Here is a 25,725-nt window from a genome sequence, read left to right on the forward strand (position 1 = left end):
TTATTATTATTATTATTATTAATTTATGCTTTTAGTTTTTAACCAAAGTCAAAATTAAGGGAATGTGTGAAGTGAAAAGTGATTTCCAGAATATATATTTAAATTATTTGTTAAATAAATGTCGTTATATTATAAATTTTTAGTATATATATATACAGGGCTGTTGGGCTGGATTGGTTTTGAGTCTAAGCCCAATAGTTTGGATGGTGTTGGGTCTGTGGCCCATGCTATTCTTTGCAGTTTGAAAACTTCGAATCCAGTACCCAAAACCCTGAAATCTCCCCCAAATTCGAAAAACCCTAAATTCACAAATCCCTTGTGCTAAGGATTGCTCTTCAGGAAATGGGCGCTCTGGCACCCCTAGCGAATTGGATCCCGGAGGACGATCTCCTGCTGAAGAACGCCGTTGAGGTAATCCCCAATGCTATTCTAGTTGTTTTCCCTGCCTTCTCTTGTGTTTTGTTCAAGATTTTAATCATTATTTCCAAGTTTTTGATATTTGTGCTTGTTTTGAAGAATTATGGTTCTTTTATTGGTAATTGGACCTCAAATTGCTGTCTTAGTGCTCAAGAATGTTCAACTTTGATGTTGTTTTTGTGTGTTATGATCTCATGCTGCTGCATCATCCATACGATTAGCCTGATTGATGATAATGCTAAATTGCTGCTGTTTTTGGAACTAGGATTGATCTTGCATGAATTTGTTCTTTTGGAATTTGTCTTGATTTGCATGGCTAGAAAATCTTATATTTGTCCCTCATGTGTGAGAGACCGGTGCTTCTTTGGAGTCATTGGCTAAAGGCGCCGTTCGTTTTTCTCGCCGATATACTATTAAGGAGCTGCAAGACAGGTGGCGTTCACTTCTCTATGATTCAGATACCGCACAAGAGGCATCGGCTCGAATTATTGAGATTGAGATTGAGTTATCAGTTTCCAATGCTCCCAAAGCTAATCGCATTTCCTGTTTGAGAGGAAAGGAACATCTCGGTAAAAGAAAAGGGGATAGTGTAAGAAGCCATTACCATGCCTTGCGAAAGAGAGTTTGCAGTGAACCTCACAGCTCTGCTGATTTGGGCTTTCTTGTGCGTCCAACTTCACATTTTTCTGGGAATATTATTGGATTTCAACAGAATTTAAATTCTCGTACTGCTCACATAGTCAATAGTGATGCCACTGCTATCAGTTCCAAAGTTCGGGAGCCTCTCCTCAATGATCATCAGCACCTTGGCATTGGTGCTTCACATAGTTTTCCTGACTTGCCAATGGCTGATTCTGCTGTTGCTAATGATAATATCGCGGCTGATGTGTTTCATACAAGGCATATGAATAATGTTAGTGATGCCTTTCCTGTTGAAATGGCAGCCAATGATTGCATCTTCCCGGTAATGATGCCATCAGTTGATCAACCTGAAGCTGAGAATGCAACGCAAACGTTTCAGCATGATTTCATACAGAATGATGTACCTCATACTGTCAAAGAAGAGTTAGGTTTGTCCGTTATCTGCCAAGATGTGCAGGAAGTTGGGCAGCCAGAAACTTTGCAGATGAACGACTCATATGAAAATGATGGCATAAAAACAAAGAATGTACATGCGTTTGATTCTACTCTGAGTGACCATCATTGTTGTGGTTTTGATGGAAGTGATAGCTTAATCTCACAAATGCCAGAATGTAGTGGTTCCTTGCATCAACTTGGTTATTCTTCTCCAGAACCAGGTGTTCCTAGTATGTGGAGAACAATGAATGACATTTCTATGCCAACTTTTGCTATTGACAGACACTTTGAAGACAATCAAGGGGCAAGAGCATTACTAGACTTTGATAATATTGAGGAAATGCATTCACCAGGATGTCATGGTGCCATGTCAGAAGCAGAATTGAATGAAAGGATTTCTGATGGTGCATTAAAATCTTCAAAAACAGTAGTAGACAGTGAATATATGGACATTTCTAACTCATATATGAACTTCACGGATGATTGGGAAAATCCATGCTATAATGGTCTAAATTCCATCCTATTGAATTCCCCTAGTGACTCTAACCAACACCCAGAAAATGCCTGTGGTTCAACTGAACTTGGTGCCATAGGGACTGTTGGTGCATGCCCTGTAAGTCCGAGTTTTGCCTGTTTGGAGAAATCAAGTGATCTCCATGAGCAGAAAAATGTTGACCATGATGGTAATGATAGTGTTTGCATTTCAGGGATGAATGATTCTTGTATGACATCTAAGGCATCTCATAATACTGAGTCTCATGAATGTTTTATGGCCTGTGTATTGAACACAGAGGATCCAGAAATCCCATGTAATGATCATATTTTTGTCCCTGATCAGTTGCTCCCACAATCTCCGGATTTCGAATATAATCCCATTGAAAAGTCTGCATCTGTTTCCCCCTCCAACAAGGCTTTAGACAGCGGGAAGGCTGATGTACAACCTATTTCACAACCTTTTGCATCTTCTTTCAAGGCAGAATTGCCTATGTTGTCAAGTGTGGGTCATAGACACTCATCTGATGGCTGTAAGTTGGAAGCTGAGGCTATTGGGAGTGGATCCAGAATTGGTGTTGCTTTTGGTGATCCAAATTCCTGCACTTCTATTAATGTTTCCCTACAATCGGGTGCCATGTCTGCTTCAAAGGAAGAAAGTGTAGGTTTAAACCTGGGGAAACATGATGGTGATTTTACCAGCTTTGGAAAGAAGCCAATTCAAAGTTCTGACCTAGCAAAGCTCTATCCATCTAAAATACCTGATATCTGTAAACAAGAAACAGAGGTGCAAGTGGAAATGCAAGGCCACATGGTATACCAACCACAGAGTTCTGGAGAAATGCTTGACAAAGATCCAGAGAAGATCAAATCGGAATTAGATCAAGAAGATAATTTATCTGATAGTGAAAATGATCTACCTAACTTCTCTGACATTGAGGCTATGGTAAAAAAAAATTTATTTTGAGCTTAAGTAATTTACTTGTATCCAGTGAAGAAGGCCTTCAAATTTTTATGGTCCTTGCAGATACTTGATATGGACTTGGGTCCATATGACCAGGAACCATATCTCTTCACCAAGGCAGGTAGTACTTTCCTTTCTTTTAAGTATCTAGAGTTTGAAGGATTCTAGTTTACCATGTTTTGTTCTTTCTTGAGTTACACTATGCCTCTTTGTTGTTATCTATGAAACTATCAGAAAATATGCTTGATAGGGCCTTTTGCACAAATGTGCATGTCGTATGAGCAGTCCGTGCTGCTTTTTCCATATATTTCTTGCTGAAAAATCTTGTTAGACCACTCAAGTTCTCGTTACTCAACATATGAGCATGCCTGGATGGTATCTCTTCTATCTCACCTTCATAATCATGTGGGACAAGTTTCTTGTTCAAAAAGTTGTTTTGTATATATTATTTGCTCTTTTGTTTCTTTTGTTTCTTAAACAGGATGTGCACCAGTGTCCGCCACTTTGGAAAGTTGAATCTGCCTTTTTTTTTTTTAATATTTACAGAAGCTGATGGTTGCATGCCATTACCTTACTTTATTGGATATATAATCTAATCTGATTCTTGTGTTTATATGTATATGTGACATAGAGCTGATCCTTTAATGTTGTTGTGATAGTTTCAAGGTATCAGTGTGTGGACACTAAGAAGGCTATCATAAGGCTCGAGCAAGGTGCACACTCTTATATGCATAGAGCTATTTCGCGTCATGGAGCATTTGCAGTTTTTTACGGCCGCCATTTGAAGTATTATATAAAGTCTCCTAAGGTATCCAATATCCATTACTTTTGCAGTTAACCAAATTCTTATCTCAATTAAGTTGCTAAACATTTTTCAACTAACTGCCAGCACATTTATCTGGCATCTTCGTTGATATGTTCTGATATTTAACATCTGATTTTTTTAAATAACATGATCTTTGTATTCAAATTTAGGTGTCACTTGGTAGAGCGACAGAAGGTGTGAAGGTTGATATTGATCTTGGAAGAGAAGGGCACACTAAAAAAATATCTCGACGTCAGGTGATTTTTCGCTCTTCATAACTTGTTGATCATGAATTCTCAACTTCATTTTGAAGGCTTAAGGTGTATCTTGACAAGATATTTGTGATTTTTTTATTATTATTAAAAGAAGCCTGTTTTAATTCTTGTGGGTGGATGCTAAATTAGCTTTTTAATTTCCATCTCATTTATATTGCTTGACCCTCACTGTTTTGTTATTCTATCCAGGCAATTATCAAGCTGGAGCAAGACGGATCATTTTTCATGATCAATGTAGGCAAGGGTTCGATCTTCATCAACAGCAAAGAAGTACCGGCCGGAAAACGTATAAATCTAACCTCAGGTTGCTTGATTGAGGTAAGTTGATGACTGCAAAAGAAAAATTCCCAAAGAGACTCTTCAAAATACATTGAAAACAAGACCATGCTTTACTTTTACCATAACTCGAATATTTCACTTTATTGAAGAATGCTTGTGCTTTATATATAGTGAACATTGTCAATGCAATTATGGCATTGCTTCATTATTTGAAGATGATGGTTAACGAATCATCTGTTCACCTGTGCAGATCCGGGGCATGAGATTCATATTCGAAATGAACCAATCAGCCGCAAGTCAATATCTGAGAAATTCGCAAGGAAGCAAAAAAGACCAGGACACGAAATTTGAATGGTTACCCGGTCAAGCCTCTTGAGGCCGGGCAACCCACTAGGAAGGCGATTGTTTTCCGTTTGTTGTTGCCGATGCGCTTGCTTTTCTCTGTATCTTGTGAAAAATCATATCATCTGTTGTTTAATCCATAATGTGAGAACCATCATTTCCAGCAGCATAAATATATGTACATATATACATATGCAGAGATGTAAATAAGAGCTCTCAAAATGATTTTTGTGCCATTTAAATACAAGTTTGTATGTTGATATCCTTTTGTTAATCTCGTACTAATCTAAGACCGCCGGTCTTGTTATTTTTATTTTCATATAGAATGGAACACATAAATGGAAAATATGAAGATGCATATGTGCAAAATACAGCAAACATTATTGACGATAAAATTTATGGAATTGATATACAACTTCATCGAGTAAATCATTGAGTATTATATCCTCCAATTCAAGACCCACAATCTCAATCTCATGCTGAAGATTCATCCATCCATCATTCCGGGCATAATGCCGAGCCACAAGTGACTCTACAGCCTCATCTTCCTGCATTTGAGAACTTAGATGCCAACTAATGTTTGCCCACACCTCCTGAAGCAGATGTGATCCTGAAGGCACTGGCCTTGTGCGCGAAACCAAATGTGACAACAATGGGCAGTATGTGAATAAATTGTTGTAAATTTCGAATAAAACTTCATTGACAAGATCGAACAGAAGTTCTTCATCGAATACTTTGTCGGATTCGGAGTTTGTTGGATGGTCGGGTGAGTATAATTCCCTGAGATAATCTTCGCCAATGAATCCAGATTTTCGTAAGATTGCTTGCACATAGTTGAACTCAGCCTCGTCTTTCCGTTGCACACCAATGTTAAGGGTGCTGCTCAAGACAGTGAGCTCCATTGAAGCTTCGTCATTATCAATGTCTGCTTCAATTCTTTCAACATTCTCTAAATCTGCAACAATTGTTTGAATGAAATTCATTCAAATCAGAAGTTCTATTTAATACAAAAAGTTGAAGGAATTTACCTTCTTGAACTGTAAAATCATGTGGTGTGATAGAATGTTTATCTCGATCTTGCTCATTAGTCGAATAGTTAATTTCCATGTCTCTATGAACTGTCAATTGATCATCTACTACTATGATTCGTTCTAGTAATAAATCTGATTCAGCATAATCACCCACCATCTTCAGTTCATCAGAATTGTCTGTACCATCTAAGAAACAGCCATCCAAAATATATGTACTCTCTAAATCTAGTGACAGAGATGCATTATGTCCTCTACTTTCATCATCCTCATTTGATATATACGAATCAAAGTCAGGAAGGGAAAAAATTCTATCCAAAGAGTTATCTGTTCTCATTGTTTGCGATCTCTCCGGTGGCCTTTCAGGTTCTCTGCTTGATATGGATTTTAACAAACCGGAATACTTATCTAAAGATTCGGTAAGCGAGCGAGACCTTCTAATTCTTTTACTTGCATATTTGCTGTCTCTGACAAAGCTTTCAGATGAGCATCTTTTCCATGAGCCTAGGACACCTTTCTTCATATTATTGGATACTTTACGACCACAGGGAATTTTATGCATAATGCTATCCATTGAGATTCGATGAAGCTCTTTGCTGTTATCCTTTATCACATCCATTATCCTATGCTTAATGTATTTGTAGCGGCTTAATACGGTTGCATTGTTATTTTGTTTCTTCAATATGTTAGTCTCCTTCTCCCGACTGGCTTCTGCTCCACCATCTTCTAATTTCACTGAATGAGCAACTTCGTCAAGAATGCTGTGATCAGAGGGTGAGCACTCAACTTGAAGTTTTCCTTCTGAAGAGGTAGAGGGTTCACTTTCCATCCTCTTGTGTGTCAGTTGAGGAAGCCCACCACTGTTTACTGCTGTTACTGGAAATGAACAAGATTTCCATAACCCTGCCGATACCTGGGAATTTGATTGATCCTGTATGTACTTTGTGAGTCCTAACCTTGGGTCTTGAACAACTTTTATAAACAACTCCTTGTTTGCATTTAACAATTCCACCATATGCAAGAAATCTTTGGATCTAATAGTAACATCATCACCTGATTCTTTCAAGCTCTTGTCCTGCTTTGACAAAGCCTCTTTTACTTCTTTTAACTCTTCTCTGAGCAGCAATTCCTTCTTCAGAAAAAAATTGGTTAGCTCTTCTAGCTGGTTATTATCCACAAAATGTGAACTATTTGCCGACCCACATACTTCACATTGTTTCCCAGGAATAGATCCATCAGGGCCTTGCAGCATCAATGGCAAATGTACACCACTCAGTGAAGAAACAATGTCATGTGGATGAAGTTCAACTGTTGAAGCATCTTTAATGGTTGCCAAATCATCGGGAAGAACATAGTCATTACATTGCATATGATGGATGGAGACAGTGCGCAGCAACCGAGTGGCTGAAGCGGAGATTTTCCGCTTATGATCTTGTTCCCGCCTTTTTTTCTTAAAAATTGGAATTCGTATTCGGGTCTTTCCAGCACCTTTATTCATGCTTTTTACATTTTCTTCTATCTGAGATGCAGTTCAGATTTAATGCACTATCCAATCTTTAAAGCAGTTATAGACATTGTTCACCAAATAAACAACCAAGAGAACAGAGATGCATTTAGATTTTAAAGGAGGAACAAATATGACTACGGAATCAAAAGAATGTTTAGGTAACTTGAACTCACCGGCGAACCAACTCCTACACACAAAGAATTATGTTCTTCCTCTGTTTGAGGAATATCTTTATCTTTTACTCCTACAACAAAACATCTCATCAATATTTCACCAGCATACAAGATAAACCTACACAAATATCAGTCATTAAACTAAACATATAGGTCGTAACTCGTAAGAGCCTAAATGTTTTCATTTCTCAAAAATCAGTTCTTTAGTCCTTAGTGTATTTAAATAGAATTCAAAGTTACAAGTATAATATTAAGAGCCAAGAAGTAACAACTCACTCCTGTGATGGCCCTTGATCCGATGTCTCCATTGATTAAGAAGCTTCCTGACCCGAAGACGTTGATGGAGATCCAAAAACTGAATTAAACCCGACATGAAAGCTTGGATGATTGTTGCCACAAACTGTTCTAGGACCTTTATGCTACGTTGGTCATTTGACAACACCAGCTCGTATGAAGGTTCGAATGATTGTTGTCGCAAACTGTTCTAGGACCTTTATGCTGAGTTGGTCATTTGACATCACCACCTCAAACAAGAGGCTACCTCAGCCTCCAGAACTAAATATAGTAACAATGCAATCTTGCTGAATTCCCTTGCAGAACAAAACATTATGCTCTTGAAATCAAGCGTGTCCCGGCATGAAGGAATCAAGATATGTGATTGTTCTACGCACTGGGACAAATCATCAATCTGAGAAATTAGAGACTTTTCTATGGAAATTAATTTTGGCTCTGCAAAGCAAGAAGATAGGAAGCACCACCAACAACAACAAATCTAAAAGTTTAGAATTTTGCCTACAAAAAGAATTGGATTCTAAAGCAAGAGGTATTATTTCATAATTCAGAGCATCAAAAACACAAATTTCCCCATTGAAATAGTAGCATGCAACAATCTGAAAAAACAAAGATTTTTCTATAAAAATCATCAATTTCAAGCTAAAAAAGGGATTGCGAAACAAGAAAATAGGGATTATCAAGCATGTCGCAGCATGATGGATAATGAAAAGTCAATTTTCCCTTATGAAACACCAAGAACCAAAAATCTAAAATCCAAAACAATATATATTTTTTTCTACAAAAGCATCATTACAGAGCTCAAAAGAATTATAAAAACCAGATTTTCTTTTGAAACAACAAAATAGGGATTACCAGACATGTTTCATGAATAACAACTAAACACAATTTCCTTCAATTGAATCACCAATTACCAACAATATTAAAAATAAATAAATAAATAAATAGATATTTCTCTATAGAAAGCATCAATTCATAGCTCAAAAACATAGGATATACCTTGTGATTAAGATAACAGCAACCGTGATTGGGATTAGGGCTAGGGTTAGAGAATCCAATGGAGAACGAGGATGAACCTTACAAGAGACCTTGAAAAGGGTAAAGAATAAGAAGAAGAGCAGTGACTCTTCTTCTCCTTTCTCTCTCGATCTCACCATTTTCTCTCTGATTTCATGCTTATTTTTAGGGTTTTATGTCTTTCTTTTCTTCTCTCCTTTCCCGCGCTTTTCCCGCCACCGAGATCAACGCCCAACGGTCTTTGAGATCCAGTGTGCAGCGTAGTACATACACCGAATTTCAAATGGGGTACGTGGCAAGCATACAGGAACTCTTTTGTAAATTTTTTTTTAATGCATCTTTTCAATTAAATTTTTAAATAATTTAGTTTTCATTATTATTATTATTATTATTATTATTTATAATTTGATAAAGATTAAGAAAAAAATGATATAAGGTCCTTGGCTATAATAGTACATCAGTTTTTTTCGTTCAAGTGAGATGCGAGTTTGACTCTCTGCTCTCATTTCATGAAAGATGAGAGTATATATATAATGATTGCGAGTTTGATTTTCTGCTCTCATTTCATGAAAGATGAGAGTATATATATAATGATTGCGAGTTTGACTTTCTGCTCTCATCTCATGAAAGGTGAGAGTATATATAATGATTGAATACGCTCCTACATACACCGTGTAAATGACTTATGAGTTTTATAAGAAAAAAAAAAAAAATATTAAATTTGATGTGATAGTAGGTACTAGTAAATGTGCCCCAATTTATAGACATTGTTTAAGTGGATGTAGATATAACCATTAATCAAGTGGATTACAAGTTTACAACATTTAAATGTGTCTTTAGGTTGTAACACTTATGTTTACCCAATGGCAAACACATTCCTTTCAATTGGATTCCCTTTCTTTTTCATGGAAATTTAAAGTGTAATATTTCAAAATTTTAATTTATATTATACATTTGTTTGGTCGAATCTTATAAAATATCAAAAAAGCACACAATAATTTTGTAGTTTGATAAATATGATTTTTCATCCATAATTTGTTAGGTTTTTAACACATTGTTTTTTAAGAAGCCGTATTTTCTACATCAGTCTTTAGACTTCTCAGAGATTTTTTTAAAAAATTTAAAGATTTTAACTCAAAACCATTTGGTTAAACATGCCAAGCCAAACTCTGCCATTTACACCAACCCCTATTAATTGGTCAATAGTTATTAGTTAATGATGTTAATAAATTTTTTGTTATGGTTGTATATCATTTGGATTAACAAAATTAATTAAAATTTTTAAAAACTATGATATCACCTACTTGTGTTATTAATAAATACGTAGCAATATCTTTGACCACATCTCTTCTCAAGTATTAATTATTAAAATTCCAACAAATCAGAAGACCATGGAAGTCCTAATCTAGAAAATCATTTATGTGCATCCATGACTTCAGAAACGGGGAACATTAAAAAGATATTTGGTTACCCAAATGGCCTACCTCACTTTGCAAAATATCAACTATTGAAAGCCTCAAAAGGTTTTATTTTAGAGTCGTGACATCAATACATTATTATTATTATTATTATTTTTAACAACGACAACAAATGGTGAGTTTAAGATGATATATCAACGATCATAATCTCACTGTAGAACCCGTTGTCCACTGTACCACCTATTCTGGAAGAGTCGTAGTCATAGCAAAATCACTCTTTTCTGCTGGCTTGCTGGAGAGGACAAAATTCTCACTTTATCCAATCTATTCAAGAAGGGTTGTAATTTTCAAAACTCCACAGACACCTGTGTTCTTTGTCACAGCGCCTCTGAGAATCTACAACATCTTTTTATTGACTGCGATTTCTCAAAACGAATCTGGGCATTCTTTGTCCATTCCCTAGGATCAATTTCACTCCCACAAACCATTCCTCTTTTATGGACTTCCTGGATCCCGTCACTCGACCCTCAACTTTGACCCCTCTGGGACCTTATTTCTCGTGCTATCTTGTGGAATATTTGGCTCGAAAGGAATTCTCGTATCTTTCAATTGACTGCATTGCCTAAGTTAAACATTATTTTTAAAACTACTAATACGCTTCTCAATTGGTTTCCAACAGCTGCAGATAGACACCAGCAAACCCTTAACAATACATCTCAAAAAATCAAGCGCTCTCTTGACTTCTTCAGCGCAAGGGTCTCAAACTCTACTGGCGAGACTGACCACTATGCTCCACAGGAATAGTTGACCCATCTGCTCTTCTAGTCAGGCCTGAGTTGCCAGACGGTGCCTTTCGCCTGATTAGATTTTTATCTTATTTTATCACTCAGCATTTATCTTTATTGTACTTTGTACCTCCTCACTTCTGGTGAGAGTATTTGCATCTTTGTCCAGTTTTCTTCTTTCTAAATAAATTAGTGGTTTATCCACTTTTTATCAAAAAAATAATAATAATAATAAATAATTTCACTGTAGTAAATCTTCCCTGCTTTACAACACTAGAGCAAAAACATAGTTTCAAAATATAATCATATCAATAATTTTTATAAACATTGGCATAAATTTCAAATTATTATTTTTTGGTATTAATTAATTCATTAACAAAATTTTCAAAATCATCATCAGTGACATCACCCATTAATTTAGTGTATTATTATTATTATTGTTGTTGTTGTTCCTTAATTAAGTAAGTCTCTTGTTTATTATGGTTGATGTGTTGGATCTTTTAAAGGATTAGTCTATAGAAAAGTCTAGCGATTGGTTGACTAATAATTTCTTCAATAAATTATTCATAGTTGATGTACCATGTGGAATAAGATTTGACCTTGTTAACATGTTATTAATAATTTCATCAATAACACCTCCAAATCTCCACCTCGGAATTATTAAACAATATTTTTTTTAAAAAAAAAAAGTAATCAACTTTTTATAATGTTCTCTAGTTTTTGGCGCCAATCTTTTCTATATCTTATATATTTAAAAAATAACAATTAAATTAAAATTAATAATTTTCCCCTAATTTTCATGCAATTAAAAAAAATACAATAAATATTTTCATTAAAAAAAAAATACACTTTCCATTGGCATTTGGCAACAACTCATTTGGCTACTAACTCCACCAAAAGTCAACTCTATAAAAATTTATTTATTTATTTATTTATTTATTTTTATTCTATAAAATAAAAAAAATTCAAACCTTTCCACCATCCATAAAAAAGTCAACTTCCATCACTCTCTTCTTCTTCTTCTTCTTCCTTGCTCTTCTTCTCTCTTTCCCAAAAAACCCACCCAAATTTCTCTCTTCCCAAAATATCCCTCATGTTCTTCCCATTCTAACCCAAACTCCTCTCTCTCCTTCCACCATGGGCAACACCATCGCCAAGTTCTCACCTTGCTTCAATGGCGGCGGCGGCGGCGGCGGCGCGGCCGCCGCAGCACCGCCGGAGCCCTACGACGATCCCAACCTCGGGCACGCCTTCTGCTACCTCCGTCCCAATGACACTACCATCTTCCGAACGATCTCCGGCGCTGCACTCGGCGCCAACGCCTCCACGCCGCCATCCACGTCGGAGCTCCACTCCCTCACCTCTCACCTCACCTGGCCGGCGGCGGCTAATACCGCCGCCTCCGGCTTCGAGAGCTCGACCTCGTTCTCCTCTGTTCCGCTCCAACCCGTCCCTCGCTTCTCCTCTGGTCCTCTTTCTTCCTCTCTCGCCGATCGTGGATTTCTCTCCGGCCCCATCGAGCGTGGCTTCCTCTCCGGCCCTATCGATCCCCGCTCCACCTCCACCTCCACTGGATCCTCCAATCTCATCGGCAGCAGTAATCGAACCACGGATTCCTCCGATTCAATTCCCATTCCCAATCGGAGCAATCTCCATTGGGCGCAAGGCAAGGCCGGAGAGGATCGCGTCCACGTCGTCGTCTCCGACGAGCACGCCTGGCTCTTCGTCGGCATCTACGATGGATTCAATGGCCCCGATGCCCCAGATTACCTTCTTTCCAATCTCTACTCCGCCATTCACAGTGAGCTCAAAGGGATCCTCTGGGACGACGAATCACCGAACCCTAATTGGCCGGAGAACCATCTGGCGGTGCTGAAAGCTCTCTGGAAAGCCTTGAAGAAGACGGAGGAAGCCTATTTAGGGATCACTGACAAGATGGTGATGGAGAATCCGGAGCTTGCTCTGATGGGTTCTTGCGTCCTGGTGATGCTGATGAAGGGGGAGGATGTTTATCTGATGAATGTTGGGGATAGCCGTGCTGTTCTTGCTCAAAGATTGGATTTTTATTCTCGGAACTCCATTGAAAAGGAAAACCAAGGTCTTGAGATGATGATGATGATCACTGATGGATTGCATGATTTGGCTGCTCTGCAACTCACCATTGATCACAGCACTTGTGTTCTTGAGGTATTGATTGATTTTTAAAAAAAAAAAAAATTTGTTTTGATTTGGTGTTCAGTGATTGGAGTTTGTTGTTGTTGTTGTTGTTGTTGTTGTTTAAGGAAGTGGAGAGAATAAGAGATGAACATCCTGATGATGCTTGTGCTATTGTGAATGATCGAGTGAAAGGATCGTTGAATGTTACTCGAGCTTTCGGTGCCGGATTTCTCAAACAGGTAATCTTGTTGTTTGCATTTGGTATATCGGTTTGAATTCGTGTTTGTTTGATCGATCAAATTTGTTGCAGTGAATATATAAATACGACTACATGCATTGTTTAGGAGTGGCGTCTATTACTAACAAGTTAAGTTGCTATGGGCTTTCCAAATGGAAGGTCATAGACAAGTGAGGAGTAGACCTTAAAAGTGTTTAGCAGAGACTTTAATTTAATGATACATCTTAGCGAGGTTTATATAACTGTTGTGAATGTGTTCATTGTTGAATTTGTTCTTGACAAAAACATTTGGGTTGATCATGTGCATATATATATATATATATATATAGATGTGTTGTTAAGGATAATGTGCTGATATTTACTAGCATTGATTGAATTCCATGTTGATTAATTATTCAAGCAGATTGTTGATTTGTTTTCTGATATGCAATTTCTCTCTTTGTGCAGCCGAAATGGAACAATGCGCTTCTAGAGGTGTTCCGAATTGATTATATCGGGAACAAACCATATCTCTCATGCACGCCGTCTCTTTATCACCATAAAATCAGCTCGAAGGATAGATTTCTGATACTGTCATCAGATGGACTTTACCAGTACTTCACTAACGATGAAGCCGTCAGTCAAGTCGAATTGTTCATTACAATGTGCCCCGAAGGTGATCCGGCACAACATCTTGTCGAAAGAAGTTCTTTTCCGAGCAGCAGCAAAAGCTGGTAAATCTCTATTATTCATTATGATCATTATAAGATGAACCTCTAACAGCATTGAATCAATTGATTGCAGGCATGGAGTTCCATGAATTGCTTGAAATTCCACAAGGAGACCGAAGACGGTACCATGATGATGTTTCGATCATTGTTATTTCCTTGGAAGGAAGGATTTGGAGATCTTGTGTGTAAATAGACATAAAAATACGAAAAGAAATACATACACATGCACACAGAAAAACAATGTCAGATGAAACTCCGGGATATATACTCTGCCATTGCATCAGAGTTAAAACTCAGACCGATTGATCCAAATTGGTGTGTTCTTGATTTTGCGATCAATATGTTGAGGATCGAAATAAGAAAAGCCGAGATTTTGTATGAATGCTGCTGATGTAGAACTATATTGCCCATTTGCTTATTTGGAGCCTGTGATTTCTGAAATATTGGTAATACTGCCAATGCAACAGTAATGTTTCACCGTGATATCTTTGAATAGTATGATCAAATTATGTTATTGTCTTGACTCGAGCATTGTGAAATTTGGTTCATCTGTGACTTTTCGGCATTATTTCTCTCGTTGAGTGTGTTGAATATGAACTTCTAGAGAGGTGAATAATTTAAAAAAAAAAATTTACCAGTAGATGGCAAATACTTCTCATTTAAAAGTTTATCAAGAGACAGACAAGTATGGATGTCTTATGGTGGTTTATTGATCCTCTTGAAACTTATTAACTCTGTCAGGCATCGCACCGGGTAATGAAAGTTCGTCACGTACATGTTCAGAAGATTTATAGAAACTATACTAAGCTAATAAATTCTACCACTCAATTTTGAAGGAAAAAAAATACGACTGCTCATAGGGGATTCACTGGGATCTATTTAAACAATACTAGACTTTAAAACACCGGGTAAATAGTATTGCTTTAATATTATGAATTTACTATGGTATTATGAACTTACTATAATACCATCAGGCATATTTTTGACTATGTGCCTGCCCACCCAACTATGATAATCCACTGTTGTCACAATATATATATATATATAGCTCTTCTTGGTATAGTTTTGGTTTTTAAATGTGAAAATTTATTTATTTTCAATTTCAGATTTATTTATTTTCAATCTCATGTGTAACTGCGGGTCTTTTTTGAATTCCTCCGTCGGACAACATTGAATTAATAATTTTCTAATCAATAAATGATATCCGTCAAGCAATTATTTTTATATATATATATATATATATTCAAAATCCTACATTCAAGTATTAAAAATATGATGAACAGCACTAGATCTGACATTATTAGAGATTTTCAAAGAAAAGATTGGTGATATGTCAATATATATACAATAAAAAAATTTGTCATACTCTATTGTCTTTATATGTTGGGGCCAAGTTAGGTGCTACATTAAAGCAAAAGATCACATGTTTATTCAAAAAAATTATTAATTTAATATTAATTACTAGAATTATCACTACTAAGTCAAATAATTCGGAGATCAAAATCTTCCTTTTGTCAAATTCAAATACTAAATTACACCAGTCATTTGATGCTGATTGCTGACTTGCTACCATCAATATCACCAACCCATGTATCCATTTGTATATCTATGTGTGTGTGTATATATATAAAAGTGATTAAAACCATCATTTTATTGAGAAAAAAAAATAAATACACAAACTTAATACAGAGACTCTCATCCGAAGTGAAGCACACTTAGCACAAAAACATAAGTCAAAAAAATTGATGAAGTCATTATCTGAAAACACAAGCCTGTCTAATTTGAACCAAGAAATATCTTCCTCAGAAGTATATGTATATTTTTCAAGTTAACAAAAACAAACATTGAGATGTTTTGATGCATTTAATTTATCAAAGTATTAATAGGTTTTTTTCTGCCTTTGGATATTGATTTTGTCCAACTGTTGTATTGCATGTGTGGTTGTTTTGTAGTGTTTGGTACTATAAAATTAAGAAGAATATTCTTCCACAAAAAAAAAAGGCCATCATTCCAATTCAGAGATTTTTCTGCTCAAACAATAATAAGAACTGAAGAAGAAGTAATTGTTACAATTCAAACAAACAGTTTTTCAATGCATGTTAGTGCTTCTTTTTCAGATAACTTTTACTGCTCCAAATGCTTCTCCTTTAAAGTTTAAAGACTCCAGCCAAACAATAGTATTAGCATGACCCACCACCAAAGATGAACTTTGAATTTACAAGTCAAAGGAAACAATTAACTCTTATTATTATGTCTTCTAGTTTTTCAATTTAACAGTCCCACCTTGTTCACCTTTCATTTTCTAAAGTTCTCCTTCTTCTTCTTGTTCTTCTTGTATTGTTTTAATTAATCATGCAAAACAAAGTTGGCAAAATCATGAAGAAATTTTCACACTCTCTTTGTTATTTATTTTTTATACCAAACTTTGAATCTTTCACTTGATTTCTAATCATTCTATCTTTATTTTCATGTGTGTATATATATATATATATATATGATCAAATTAGTATCATTAGACTTCCAAAGCATTCATTGATCTCTCTTTCTATTGCTTTTTCAAAGTTTTGCTTCCAAGCTATGTTTTTCTAATCACAAGCATAATAATAAATCCAGGCATCTTCTACTCATTCACATTGCTGAAACATTTGCTAATCATTCTCTTTATTCTCATATAAGCATTCACTCTATACATATATATGTGATGAAATAAGTATGAATGGAATGCCAAAGCACTTCATGATATCTTACTTTTGCTTTTCAAAGTTTGGCTTGTATTAAATTTGTCAATAAACTTACTGGGTTAGAGAAAAAAAAGCATTCTTTTGTTTGTTAAAGTACTGACTTAGATTTGTTAGATTGCTTTCCTTTGGTGAAACTCCCACTGATAGTTAAGTTTGCCTGAGAAAACGTAACCAAAAGAATCTCAAAAGGACACCTCTTCATTTGTTTCTATTTATTAGTACACTTATAATAGAGAGAGAATAGAACTGTCTTGTACGTTTCGCTTACAAGCTTTTCCTCATTCTCTTCTTTAACTTCTTTAACTTCTATTTATTGTTTCATTACTGCATTCATGTGCTCTGAATTTGATTTAGTTTCAGTGTCTATCAATGATAACAAGGAAGAAGACATGAAGAAGAAGAAGAAAGGAGATGATGAAGAAGAAGAAGAGGTAGTTAGTTGCAAGTATGACAGTGAGGATGATGGTTATCACACTCCAACATCTCCGAGACATCGACTTCCTTCAATTGTCGAATGCCCGCCTGCACCGAGGAAGCCGTTGATGAGACTTCGACGGAAGAGGAAAGCAGAGATTGCTCTGGCTGAAAATGAAGAAGAGATCATGTTGTTCTTTAGTTCAGAGAGTAGTAACAAGAAGACCAAATCAATTGCCACAATTCACTAGTTCTATTATTTGTTTTTCTTTTTCTGTTTGGAGTGTTTTTGTTTCTATTATTTTTCATGTCTTATTCGGGTACACAAAGTTCTTTCCAAGATGTTTGTTCTTTGGATCCATCCAAAAAAGTGATGTTTGTTCTTCATCTAGTGTGTCGTCGTCGATGTTTGACAAAGGACTTGTCTGTATTATCCTTCAGCTCAATGAAACTAGGAGTCTTCAATGCATTCCCATGCTCTCTGTTCAATCTTGGAGTTTTCATTTCTAAATCAAATTCAATAAAAAGAAGACGACGACGTTTCATCGAAGAATAAATTGTATTCGATATAAAATGTCAAGTTTTGACAGAAACAAATCTGCAACATGCTTCAAACTGAATGAGCAGAGATAAAACTTGCAGTAAGTTACATCGAACTGATAAATTCTACAATTTGAATCTTCAGCAACTTCCAATTGATAAATTAATTTACCAGGGCGGAGATTACTTCGCCGGGCCCAAACAGACATGGTTTGAGCAGCTATAGTTTGAATAGAAATGCCGAAAACGAAACGATTGATAGATCTTTGTCGTGTTGTTTCTGCATGTCACTATATTCAACAAAAATCGACAACAAATCCGGTACCCACCATTTCCATCAGGGCCTCTCAGGTTCTTCGATATGAGTTGGCAATTGATGTTTAAGACCCAATCTTCATTTCAAATTGGTTCGATAAAGGCGATGTCTGCATCATTGAATCTGTGAATAAAGAATGTACCTTGTTATCATAATCAGCAAGAACACACTTCAAATATGCAAACATGGACACAATTAAGTGGGAAAATACATTTAAATTGCAGCAAATGAAGCTGAGTTTCATTAATATGACCCTACAAAATGTTCGCAAATCTGAACACCAAAGTGGAGTCTAGCTCAACATGATAACATGATTTTAAAACCTGGACCCCGATAAGATTAAGTTGTCTATAAGTGGGTCAGTCAAGCCTGGAGTTTGTGTCTGAAAAAAAACATACCAAAACCTACACCTTTTACAGTGATACATTCACTCGCATACGTTCTAATTACCATTACAAAATGACAATTCTTTGGAATGCAGCAAAAACAGGACATATACGACAATCAAAGTTATGAAATTCAATTGACATTCTAATGCAGATTTGATTATCGATTCATAGAGCTCTGATAAAAATCTCTTGTTCATCATTTCTTCTCAAAACACTAGAAATGACAGTAACACATCAAAGTAGAACTTAAATACAATCTGATAAACATTTCAGATCATGAGCAAAGGAAATTTACAGGACAATGCAGAACTTTGTTATCGATATTCAATCACTCACAAAACTAAACATAAAGAAACATACCTCATGGCCGAGCCCAAGCCATTGCAACAATGAGGCCGAGACAATCCAAAATGAAACTTGGCCCATTGGGTATTGAATGTTTTCCTAAAATCACTTTTTATATACTCCCAAAAAAAATAATAATAATAACACATATCCAAATGCCAAAGAACATTGTTAGTATTTCTCACACAACGCTACAGTTTCATCGGCAAAGTCAAGGCTCTCTTGATATTGTCCTTCATAGCACTCATCTTGGCCAGATTTCTGAAATGGCTATTCTCAATGTCTTTTTCTGTCACCTAAGATAAATAGTGTACCATAAAGTGTAGAAAACTGCAAAGAAATATGGCACACTGTTTCCAATGTCTTTCTCAAAAAACATAAACCAATGTATCCATTGTTTTCAGCTACTGATGCACTGAGACCACAAAGGACCTCAATGGCAAAGCTTGGAAAGGAGACAAGAGGAATCAAATAAAAGGGCTGCTGAACAATGGAACCCCACAGCCATGCTCAATTATACATGAAGAGTCACATGATGGCCAATGCTTAAAGGCCTTCCAACGTACAATGAATCACTGAATTGATTGTTCATCCACTCTTACATGTTTACATCTTTTGATAGAACAGAACAAGCTTGGCTTGAACTATCCATATAAGTTTGATGGGTCTTTTTGAAGCTCCATGTATTAACTCTTGTCTAGTAAATCACTGTTATCAGCCGGTTTATGCCCGATTAGCTTCCCGAATGAGCTTACAGGAGGAGATAAACATTTGAAACTGCTACTTCCCTCACAGAAATTCCGAGACCTCCTTGGCCGCCTTAGCTTCGAGGAGGTGTCCTTGTCGAGCTCTTCTGCTGTCTTGGTCTTTGCCACCTCCAATCTGGCTATTTCGCTTCGGCAGAATGGGCAGACTGGAGCTGAAGAAAGCAAGGTTGCAGTGTTGGGCTTCTTGTAGCAGCAGAGAGCCAATGTGCAATGCGCACACATTTGGTGGCCGCAATCTTGAACCTCAATTGTGCATGCTTGTTCGAAACAGATGCAGCAAAGCTCGGTGTCACTGGCCTGCAATAACACATTCCCTCATTGAATAAGACCAACTTATAGACATCAAACTTTTCTTATTCCATTAAAATTAGAATTGTAGACAAATGCAAAGTACCTCAGAACCAGTATCATCATCAACTTTGACTTCCGAATGTGGAGGGGATGGAAGGGAAAACATCGTCCCTTTCAAAATCTTCTTCTCCCTCAATAAGTTAGCCTCCATCAGAGCCGTCTCTAGAAGAACCTTTGTATCTGGACTGAGGTCACTAATGAATTTCAACGGCTTTGGCCAAACCAGAGGCTCTGCAGATGAAGGATTCAGTAGAGCTGCACATTCCCCATGCTTACATTTTAATGCAATTACATATGGAATTCTTCTGAAAAACACCAGCCCAAACAATGATTTTGAATCATTAGCAATAATAATAACACCATATGGTAAAACACAATACATACGGCAATTCAATAAACACTCATGCTTACCCTGATGAGTCTCTTTGAAGCCGATCAGCTCCCCAAGTAAGCAATTCCCTCACACAACCTAAGCATCCCCCACGGGCTGCCAAGTGAAGCGGGGTGCTTCCTGCCCATCTGCTATGCAAGGTTTGGAACTCTGTTAATGAAACAGTAAAACCAACTTCACCGAAACTGAGATAATAAGGAAAAAGCAACAACACCTGTATCCACCCGTCGGTGCACCAACAAGAGCTCCATTATCTAAAAGTATATGCACACAATTAGGCCGCCTTTGTCTTGCCGCAAGATGCAAAGGTGTCATCCCATTACCATCTCTAACATTCACAAACCGAGCGAATCCCCTACAGCATCACAGTTCACACAAAGAACAACAATGATAAACAAAGCCATGCAATCTTTATGTCATTCAGTGAGCTACAGTATCTTGAAACTAGTGATACTAACCAAGAACCAGCAACAGGAGAATAATGTGCAGCTGAGATGATTGTTTGCAAACAATCCGAATGCCCAAAATAAGCAGCATAATGCAGGCAAGTTCTTCCAAGCAATGAATCAAACATCAAAATCTAATCAGAACCACAACAAAACCAAATCAATCTTCACATCACATTCCAACAAATTGACAATAAAAAAACAACAACATTCATGGGATTTTTGCATACATTGGCACCAGCTTCAAGTAACTTTTGCACACAAGCTATCTTCCCATGCATCGCTGCCAGCATCAATGGAGTCTTATGCCCTCACAAACACCACAAAGATCAGAACTTTCCCATCTAAATCAGAAAGAAAACAAAAATCCTCAAATTTCTCTCAATTAATTACCTGCCTATGCCGATTAAGCAAATCAGGATGAACAGATCGACTTAAAAGCAAAGACAAAACCTAGAAACAAATCAAACAAGGAGAAACACAGCAATCAGAGACCAAACAGGGAAAGATGGCAGCTTTGAGGAGGGAACGAGCTAACCTCAAGGCGGCCATTGGCGGCAGCGATATGGAGGGCGGAGAGGCGGCCATAGATGGTGGTCTGGTAGAGAATGTCCGGATAAATCCTCAGAGAAGACTCCACCTTCGCAAGGTGCCCAGCTCGCACGGCCATGAAGAACTCGAGCTCTGTGGGGTTGCGGCTGCAGCTCAGGCCATGCCCCATCTTCTCCGTTGATCCGCCGGCGGCTAACTCCGGCGGCTGGGGAGGAGGAGAAGAAGCAGAGCCATGAGTGGGGGTTTAAAAAAGCTTCCTTTTTTTCTCATAGCTGAGTTCCGGTCACCGCCCAAACTGCCAGAATGATTTTCTCTCTCCAGCCGCCTATTTAGATTATTATTATTAAATTATAAATTATACAATAAATATGTACTAAGCCCTCAAATTTATAAAATAATCATACAATTATTTAGAAAAAAACCAATATAACCAAAATCTCATTATTATTTTTATTTTATTTTTTATATTTTTGACAAATAGGGTGGGCGCCCCTATTTTAAAAAAAATCAGGGATATCTACAGACGTGGAGTAAGTTTAATAAACACATATACTCTCACTTTGTGTGATCTTTGGTATTTGATTTTGAGTACTCTCTGAAATGAATACTCTACGTAAGGGATCTGGTGTCAATAGGATGCCAAAATTTTTTATTTTACAAAAAATTTCTTCTAATTTTTTTCATGTTAAAATGAAAAAAATACTTTATAAAGAGGAAAAAAAATATATAGATACTATAAAACATGAAGTCCATTAACAATAGAAAGTATAAACAATAGATCACACAACAAAGATGGAGTTGAGTCTTTCACTTGATAATCTACCAAGTAGTAAAAACTGACAGCCTAAATCTAAATTCTTTAAATCCTACTAATATAATTTTTAAATTAATTAATTCAGTGTATTTTTTTCCTCAATTTTGATTAATTTTTTTTAAAAAAATAATGTCATTGTTCCTCATTTGAATGGGACTATCAGGATAAAAATAAAAGATTTTCACATTCGAATCTCAAAAAAATAAAACGCTGATTTTTAAATAAGTTTTGAGTATTAAAAAAAATTAAGTACTTTTTCTCAAAATTATTAAAAAAAAAAATAAAGGAAATTGCATTGCATAGATCTCCCTAATTTGTTCACCGATGGTGAGCGGAGCACCAAGGGCTCTGTTTTTCATTTGGAAGCATCCCTAGATCAGTAAGAGATATTTTTTAGTGGGCCCCATAAAGTGAGTCATGTAAAGTTACAAGTCTTCATGTGTGGGTCCTATCTCATTTTCTTATTCTCTCTCCTCATAATTTTTGGAATATAAATAAGTCTATATTGTTTTATTAGTTATTGAATTAGTTATTTTTATTGGTCATCTTTCTCAATAATAATTAGCACTTATAGAAGTAGTCAATGTTGAAAGCTTCATTTTTAATGTTTTAACATATATAATTTCTTCACACAAGTTGATTTTTCTTGATTTATTTAGTTGATGAAGTTACATATCTTCGTATTAATTTTCTTTTTTTTAGCCAATCAAATTAGTAAAATCTTTCATTTCATGCAATTATATTCTTTTCTAAGTTTAAGAGCAACAATTCACATATATAAATAGAGACCTTGAAGGCATACGAAATATGAAATAAATGATGCAAATGATCATATGAAGAAGATAAATACAAACAAGAGAAGACAAGGTGTGTAATAAAAGAAACAAGGCATGCACAAGAGTCACAAGACTAGTTTAAATTTTTTTTTATTTGATAAATGTGGATTAGTTGGATGTCAGTGATAACCACACATGAGAAGTTGAGTTCTAAAACACTTGTGTTCTCCCACAAATTGAGATTTGAACCAACCTCTTCAGTTGAATAAACTGTTAGTTGTTTAAAAAAATAAACTGTTAGTTGTTTAAAAAAAAATTTACAGAAAAAAATAGAAAAAAAATTAGAAAAATTTAAAAAATATAGAAAAATTTAACAAGAAGGAACTATAACCCTAAATAATAGATAACATAACAAAACATATACACACACACACACATATATATATATATATATATATATATATGTGTGTGTATTGAGGTAATTCTTAAGTTTTTCACAAATTTACTCCCAGATTTACTCTTCCGAAATTCACTCCTAAATTTACTCCAAGTTGCTCTCCAGTACTTTTTACATTAATTTTAAAGCTTGATGTTGAGCTAAGGATTGCTGCCAAAACAAAGCCAGTGGTAGTAGGATCACAACCAACAACAGCAGGGATGCCAAAAGTCACTGCAATCTTGGGCACATTTTTCAACTTACCAAACTTCTCCCTCCAATACCTATAATTCCAACTTAATTCTCTCCTCTTCTGATCATGCACCTTGTGATGATGTTTGACGTTAGACAACTTAATCTTGTAGTGATGCTTGAGTATAACCATAAGCAACTTAATTCTTATTGTGATGGTTGACAGGATTTATTAGGATAAGCATATCCCTTATCTCAATTTTGAAATCACTCCTCCAGCTCTCAATATAACCATCTTCTTGACACAAGAGACATGGAAATGGAATTGCTTGTCCTTATCAGGACAGAAAATTGAGGCAGTTTAGCACAACAAGGGTGTAAGTCAAAGCCTTTAATTAATTTATCAGGACAGTGGTAGACAAATTAAGCCATTGATGTCCTCCCCACAAGCATCACAATATCTATTTGGAAAACATTTTATATATGAGGAAATAGAAGTGGAGACCAGGGAATAAGGAATAGGAGAGGATTTCTTCAAGGTTTGCACACTCTTTATGGAGGTGCAAGTTACATGCAGTACTAGTGTCATTGCAAATGTAACAAGTGGCAAAAAAATATATCCTAATTCCAAGCAGCCACCACATGTGAATGTTTCTCTGCATGTTCTCTAGATAGCTTAAGGTTGTGGCCATGCATGGTGGTTTTGTTCAACATGCATCTCTCCTTAATTTGCTCTAAAATATTCTCTAGAGAAACAGAGACAAATAGAATTATAAGCAACTTCAAAATTCAACCTTGTGCATTAAGCCTGTGTAAGACTATTAATTTGATGCAAAACATAAATGAATAAATTAATAAATAATAATAAAATAACAGAATTTCAGTGATCATTAATTCCTTTATCCTTTATGATTATATCTTTGTAAAATATGAGAAAATGAAATAACTACAAGAGAGACTTTCTTTCTTTTTAGGGGGTGGTGACCCCTATGTGATTGTTCTTTTTGTTCTCCTTGACCACATCTAGTGGTCGGAGTATTTGTTATCTTTCTTTTTTTAATGCAATGTGGTTCCATTTTTCAATTATATATCAAATATTTATTATCATCTCTAGCCAGTAATTAACATAAAATTAAAGAAATACATATATGAAATAAAAACAAAATAATCAACTGAAAACCCTTAGCTAATTATGACTTGTGGTTGTATAAATGTATATCAAAATGTAGCACTAGTAGAATTATTATTATTATTATATCTATTAACATAAAATTAGAGAAAGAAAGGACTTGGAGCTAGATATATACATACAAGTAGAAGATCACATGCATGATGATAATATATATTACAATGAAATTAATAATTAAAGGAGAATTTTAACTCACATACATACATGAAATTTGCTAATTAAATATTGTTATCATAAAATATTTAGACTTACCTTCTCGTCTCCAAAAAACGCACACTAAAAAAAAATGACTTATTTAAACTCTATTTCCCTCAATTTAAGGTGAGATGTCAAGACGGGAAGCTAGCTAGTACTTCATATTTATTTATTTATAATTAGGAAAAATTACTTATAGGGGCATGTAGCTTCTCATAATCTTCTCCATAGTCCCTCTAATAATTTCATATACTTCTTAATTTTTTTTTATTTACTTTTTCATCCCTCTCATTAACACAACCTATTAGCTTTGATGAAATCTCTCATTTTCCGAGATTTGAAAATACTAAAAATCTTCGGCCTTTCGTTTGAAATTTACTTAAAATTACTATTTCAAACCATACAAATTAATTAATCCCCTCAATTAACAATTTATCAAAAGTAAGAATTTTTTTAATTTTGTGTTAGTGCATGAACATGTATACATTAGCACATATATAACTTAATTAAACCATCCCTTGATAATATAAAGTAGGTTTTTCAATCCTCTCTCTCAACATTAGATATGTTTCAACGATAGGTAATATTAATTTCTCCTAGAATGGACATGTAAACTACTCATTAAAAACAAATGCAGGAGGAAATTTCTAATACAAAACAAAGGCTCTCTAGAAGTTGGTCCACAAGGTTCAAACAAAAGCTCTATAGAAGTTGGTCCACAAGGTTCAAAGAAAGTGCTCCTCCAATCAAAACACAACATCACCACCAATAATTGCAAGTTATTTAATTTCATATATTTATTAGAAATGATCAATTCGTATATATATATATATATATATATAGATTTGGTTGTTGACTAGCTACTTAAATAATTAATTTGATGACATGGTATTCTA

At 35.6% G+C, this 25,725-nt stretch overlaps 4 protein-coding genes across 6 annotated transcripts; 2 read left to right on the forward strand and 2 right to left on the reverse strand.

The window, feature by feature from the left end:
* The first annotated feature begins 67 nt into the window (after positions 1 to 67).
* Positions 68 to 4,911, forward strand: LOC120268769. 2 transcript variants are annotated; one of them, XM_039276045.1, is made up of 7 exons: positions 88 to 411; positions 770 to 2,932; positions 3,014 to 3,071; positions 3,610 to 3,758; positions 3,926 to 4,012; positions 4,220 to 4,348; positions 4,560 to 4,911. In XM_039276045.1, the coding sequence occupies exons 1-7, from the start codon at positions 343 to 345 to the stop codon at positions 4,683 to 4,685; spliced, it is 2,781 nt and encodes a 926-aa protein (XP_039131979.1). In that variant the 5' UTR covers positions 88 to 342; the 3' UTR covers positions 4,686 to 4,911. The 2 variants fall into 2 exon arrangements, 1 of the variants encoding a protein (XP_039131979.1); XR_005539015.1 differs by lacking the exons at positions 4,220 to 4,348; positions 4,560 to 4,911 and having other exon boundaries at positions 68 to 411; positions 3,014 to 3,067.
* A 120-nt stretch (positions 4,912 to 5,031) lies between these two features.
* Positions 5,032 to 7,667, reverse strand: LOC120269061 (protein TRM32-like). Its single transcript, XM_039276348.1, has 4 exons — positions 7,636 to 7,667; positions 7,360 to 7,477; positions 5,680 to 7,198; positions 5,032 to 5,606 (listed from the first exon to the last, which is right to left on the reverse strand). Exons 1-4 carry the CDS (start codon positions 7,665 to 7,667, stop codon positions 5,032 to 5,034), a joined length of 2,244 nt encoding a protein of 747 aa, XP_039132282.1.
* Positions 7,668 to 11,889: 4,222 nt separating this feature from the next.
* LOC120268974 (probable protein phosphatase 2C 23) lies at positions 11,890 to 14,580 on the forward strand. Its single transcript, XM_039276250.1, is given in 5 exon segments — positions 11,890 to 13,057; positions 13,153 to 13,266; positions 13,713 to 13,943; positions 13,945 to 13,978; positions 14,049 to 14,580. Coding segments are annotated over 5 exon segments (1,545 nt in total). The 5' UTR covers positions 11,890 to 12,007; the 3' UTR covers positions 14,165 to 14,580.
* Positions 14,581 to 19,084: 4,504 nt separating this feature from the next.
* On the reverse strand, positions 19,085 to 21,470 carry LOC120268975 (E3 ubiquitin-protein ligase XB3-like). Of its 2 annotated transcripts, XM_039276251.1 has the most exons (8): positions 21,214 to 21,470; positions 21,069 to 21,128; positions 20,906 to 20,977; positions 20,688 to 20,809; positions 20,444 to 20,584; positions 20,250 to 20,357; positions 19,882 to 20,143; positions 19,085 to 19,784 (listed from the first exon to the last, which is right to left on the reverse strand). In XM_039276251.1, the coding sequence occupies exons 1-8, from the start codon at positions 21,394 to 21,396 to the stop codon at positions 19,407 to 19,409; spliced, it is 1,326 nt and encodes a 441-aa protein (XP_039132185.1). In that variant the 5' UTR covers positions 21,397 to 21,470; the 3' UTR covers positions 19,085 to 19,406. The 2 variants fall into 2 exon arrangements, with proteins under 2 accessions (XP_039132185.1, XP_039132186.1); XM_039276252.1 differs by lacking the exon at positions 21,069 to 21,128 and having other exon boundaries at positions 20,906 to 21,019; positions 21,214 to 21,324.
* Between the last annotated feature and the right edge of the window lie 4,255 nt (positions 21,471 to 25,725).

This window comes from Dioscorea cayenensis, chromosome 9 (assembly GCF_009730915.1).
Source record: "Dioscorea cayenensis subsp. rotundata cultivar TDr96_F1 chromosome 9, TDr96_F1_v2_PseudoChromosome.rev07_lg8_w22 25.fasta, whole genome shotgun sequence".
Lineage (NCBI taxonomy): Eukaryota > Viridiplantae > Streptophyta > Magnoliopsida > Dioscoreales > Dioscoreaceae > Dioscorea > Dioscorea cayenensis.

Bases quoted from the DNA above. Each gene is read 5' to 3' on its own strand.
- LOC120269061 (XM_039276348.1), bottom strand. From the start codon at position 7,667: ATGGAGACATCGGATCAAGGGCCATCACAGGA. The intron at 7,199-7,359 runs GTGAGTTCAAGT...ACTGCATCTCAG, and splicing joins GTGTAGGAGTTGGTTCGCCG to ATAGAAGAAAATGTAAAAAG. The intron at 5,607-5,679 runs GTAAATTCCTTC...CAATTGTTGCAG, and splicing joins TGATTTTACAGTTCAAGAAG to ATTTAGAGAATGTTGAAAGA.
- LOC120268975 (XM_039276251.1), bottom strand. From the start codon at position 21,396: ATGGGGCATGGCCTGAGCTGCAGCCGCAACCCCACAGAGCTCGAGTTC. The intron at 21,129-21,213 runs GTTAGCTCGTTC...ATTTGTTTCTAG, and splicing joins CCGCCAATGGCCGCCTTGAG to GTTTTGTCTTTGCTTTTAAG. The intron at 20,978-21,068 runs GTAATTAATTGA...TGAGGGCATAAG, and splicing joins TGCTTAATCGGCATAGGCAG to ACTCCATTGATGCTGGCAGC.
- LOC120268769 (XM_039276045.1), top strand. From the start codon at position 343: ATGGGCGCTCTGGCACCCCTAGCGAATTGGATCCCGGAGGACGATCTC. The intron at 3,759-3,925 runs GTATCCAATATC...ATTCAAATTTAG, and splicing joins ATTATATAAAGTCTCCTAAG to GTGTCACTTGGTAGAGCGAC. The intron at 4,349-4,559 runs GTAAGTTGATGA...TCACCTGTGCAG, and splicing joins CCTCAGGTTGCTTGATTGAG to ATCCGGGGCATGAGATTCAT.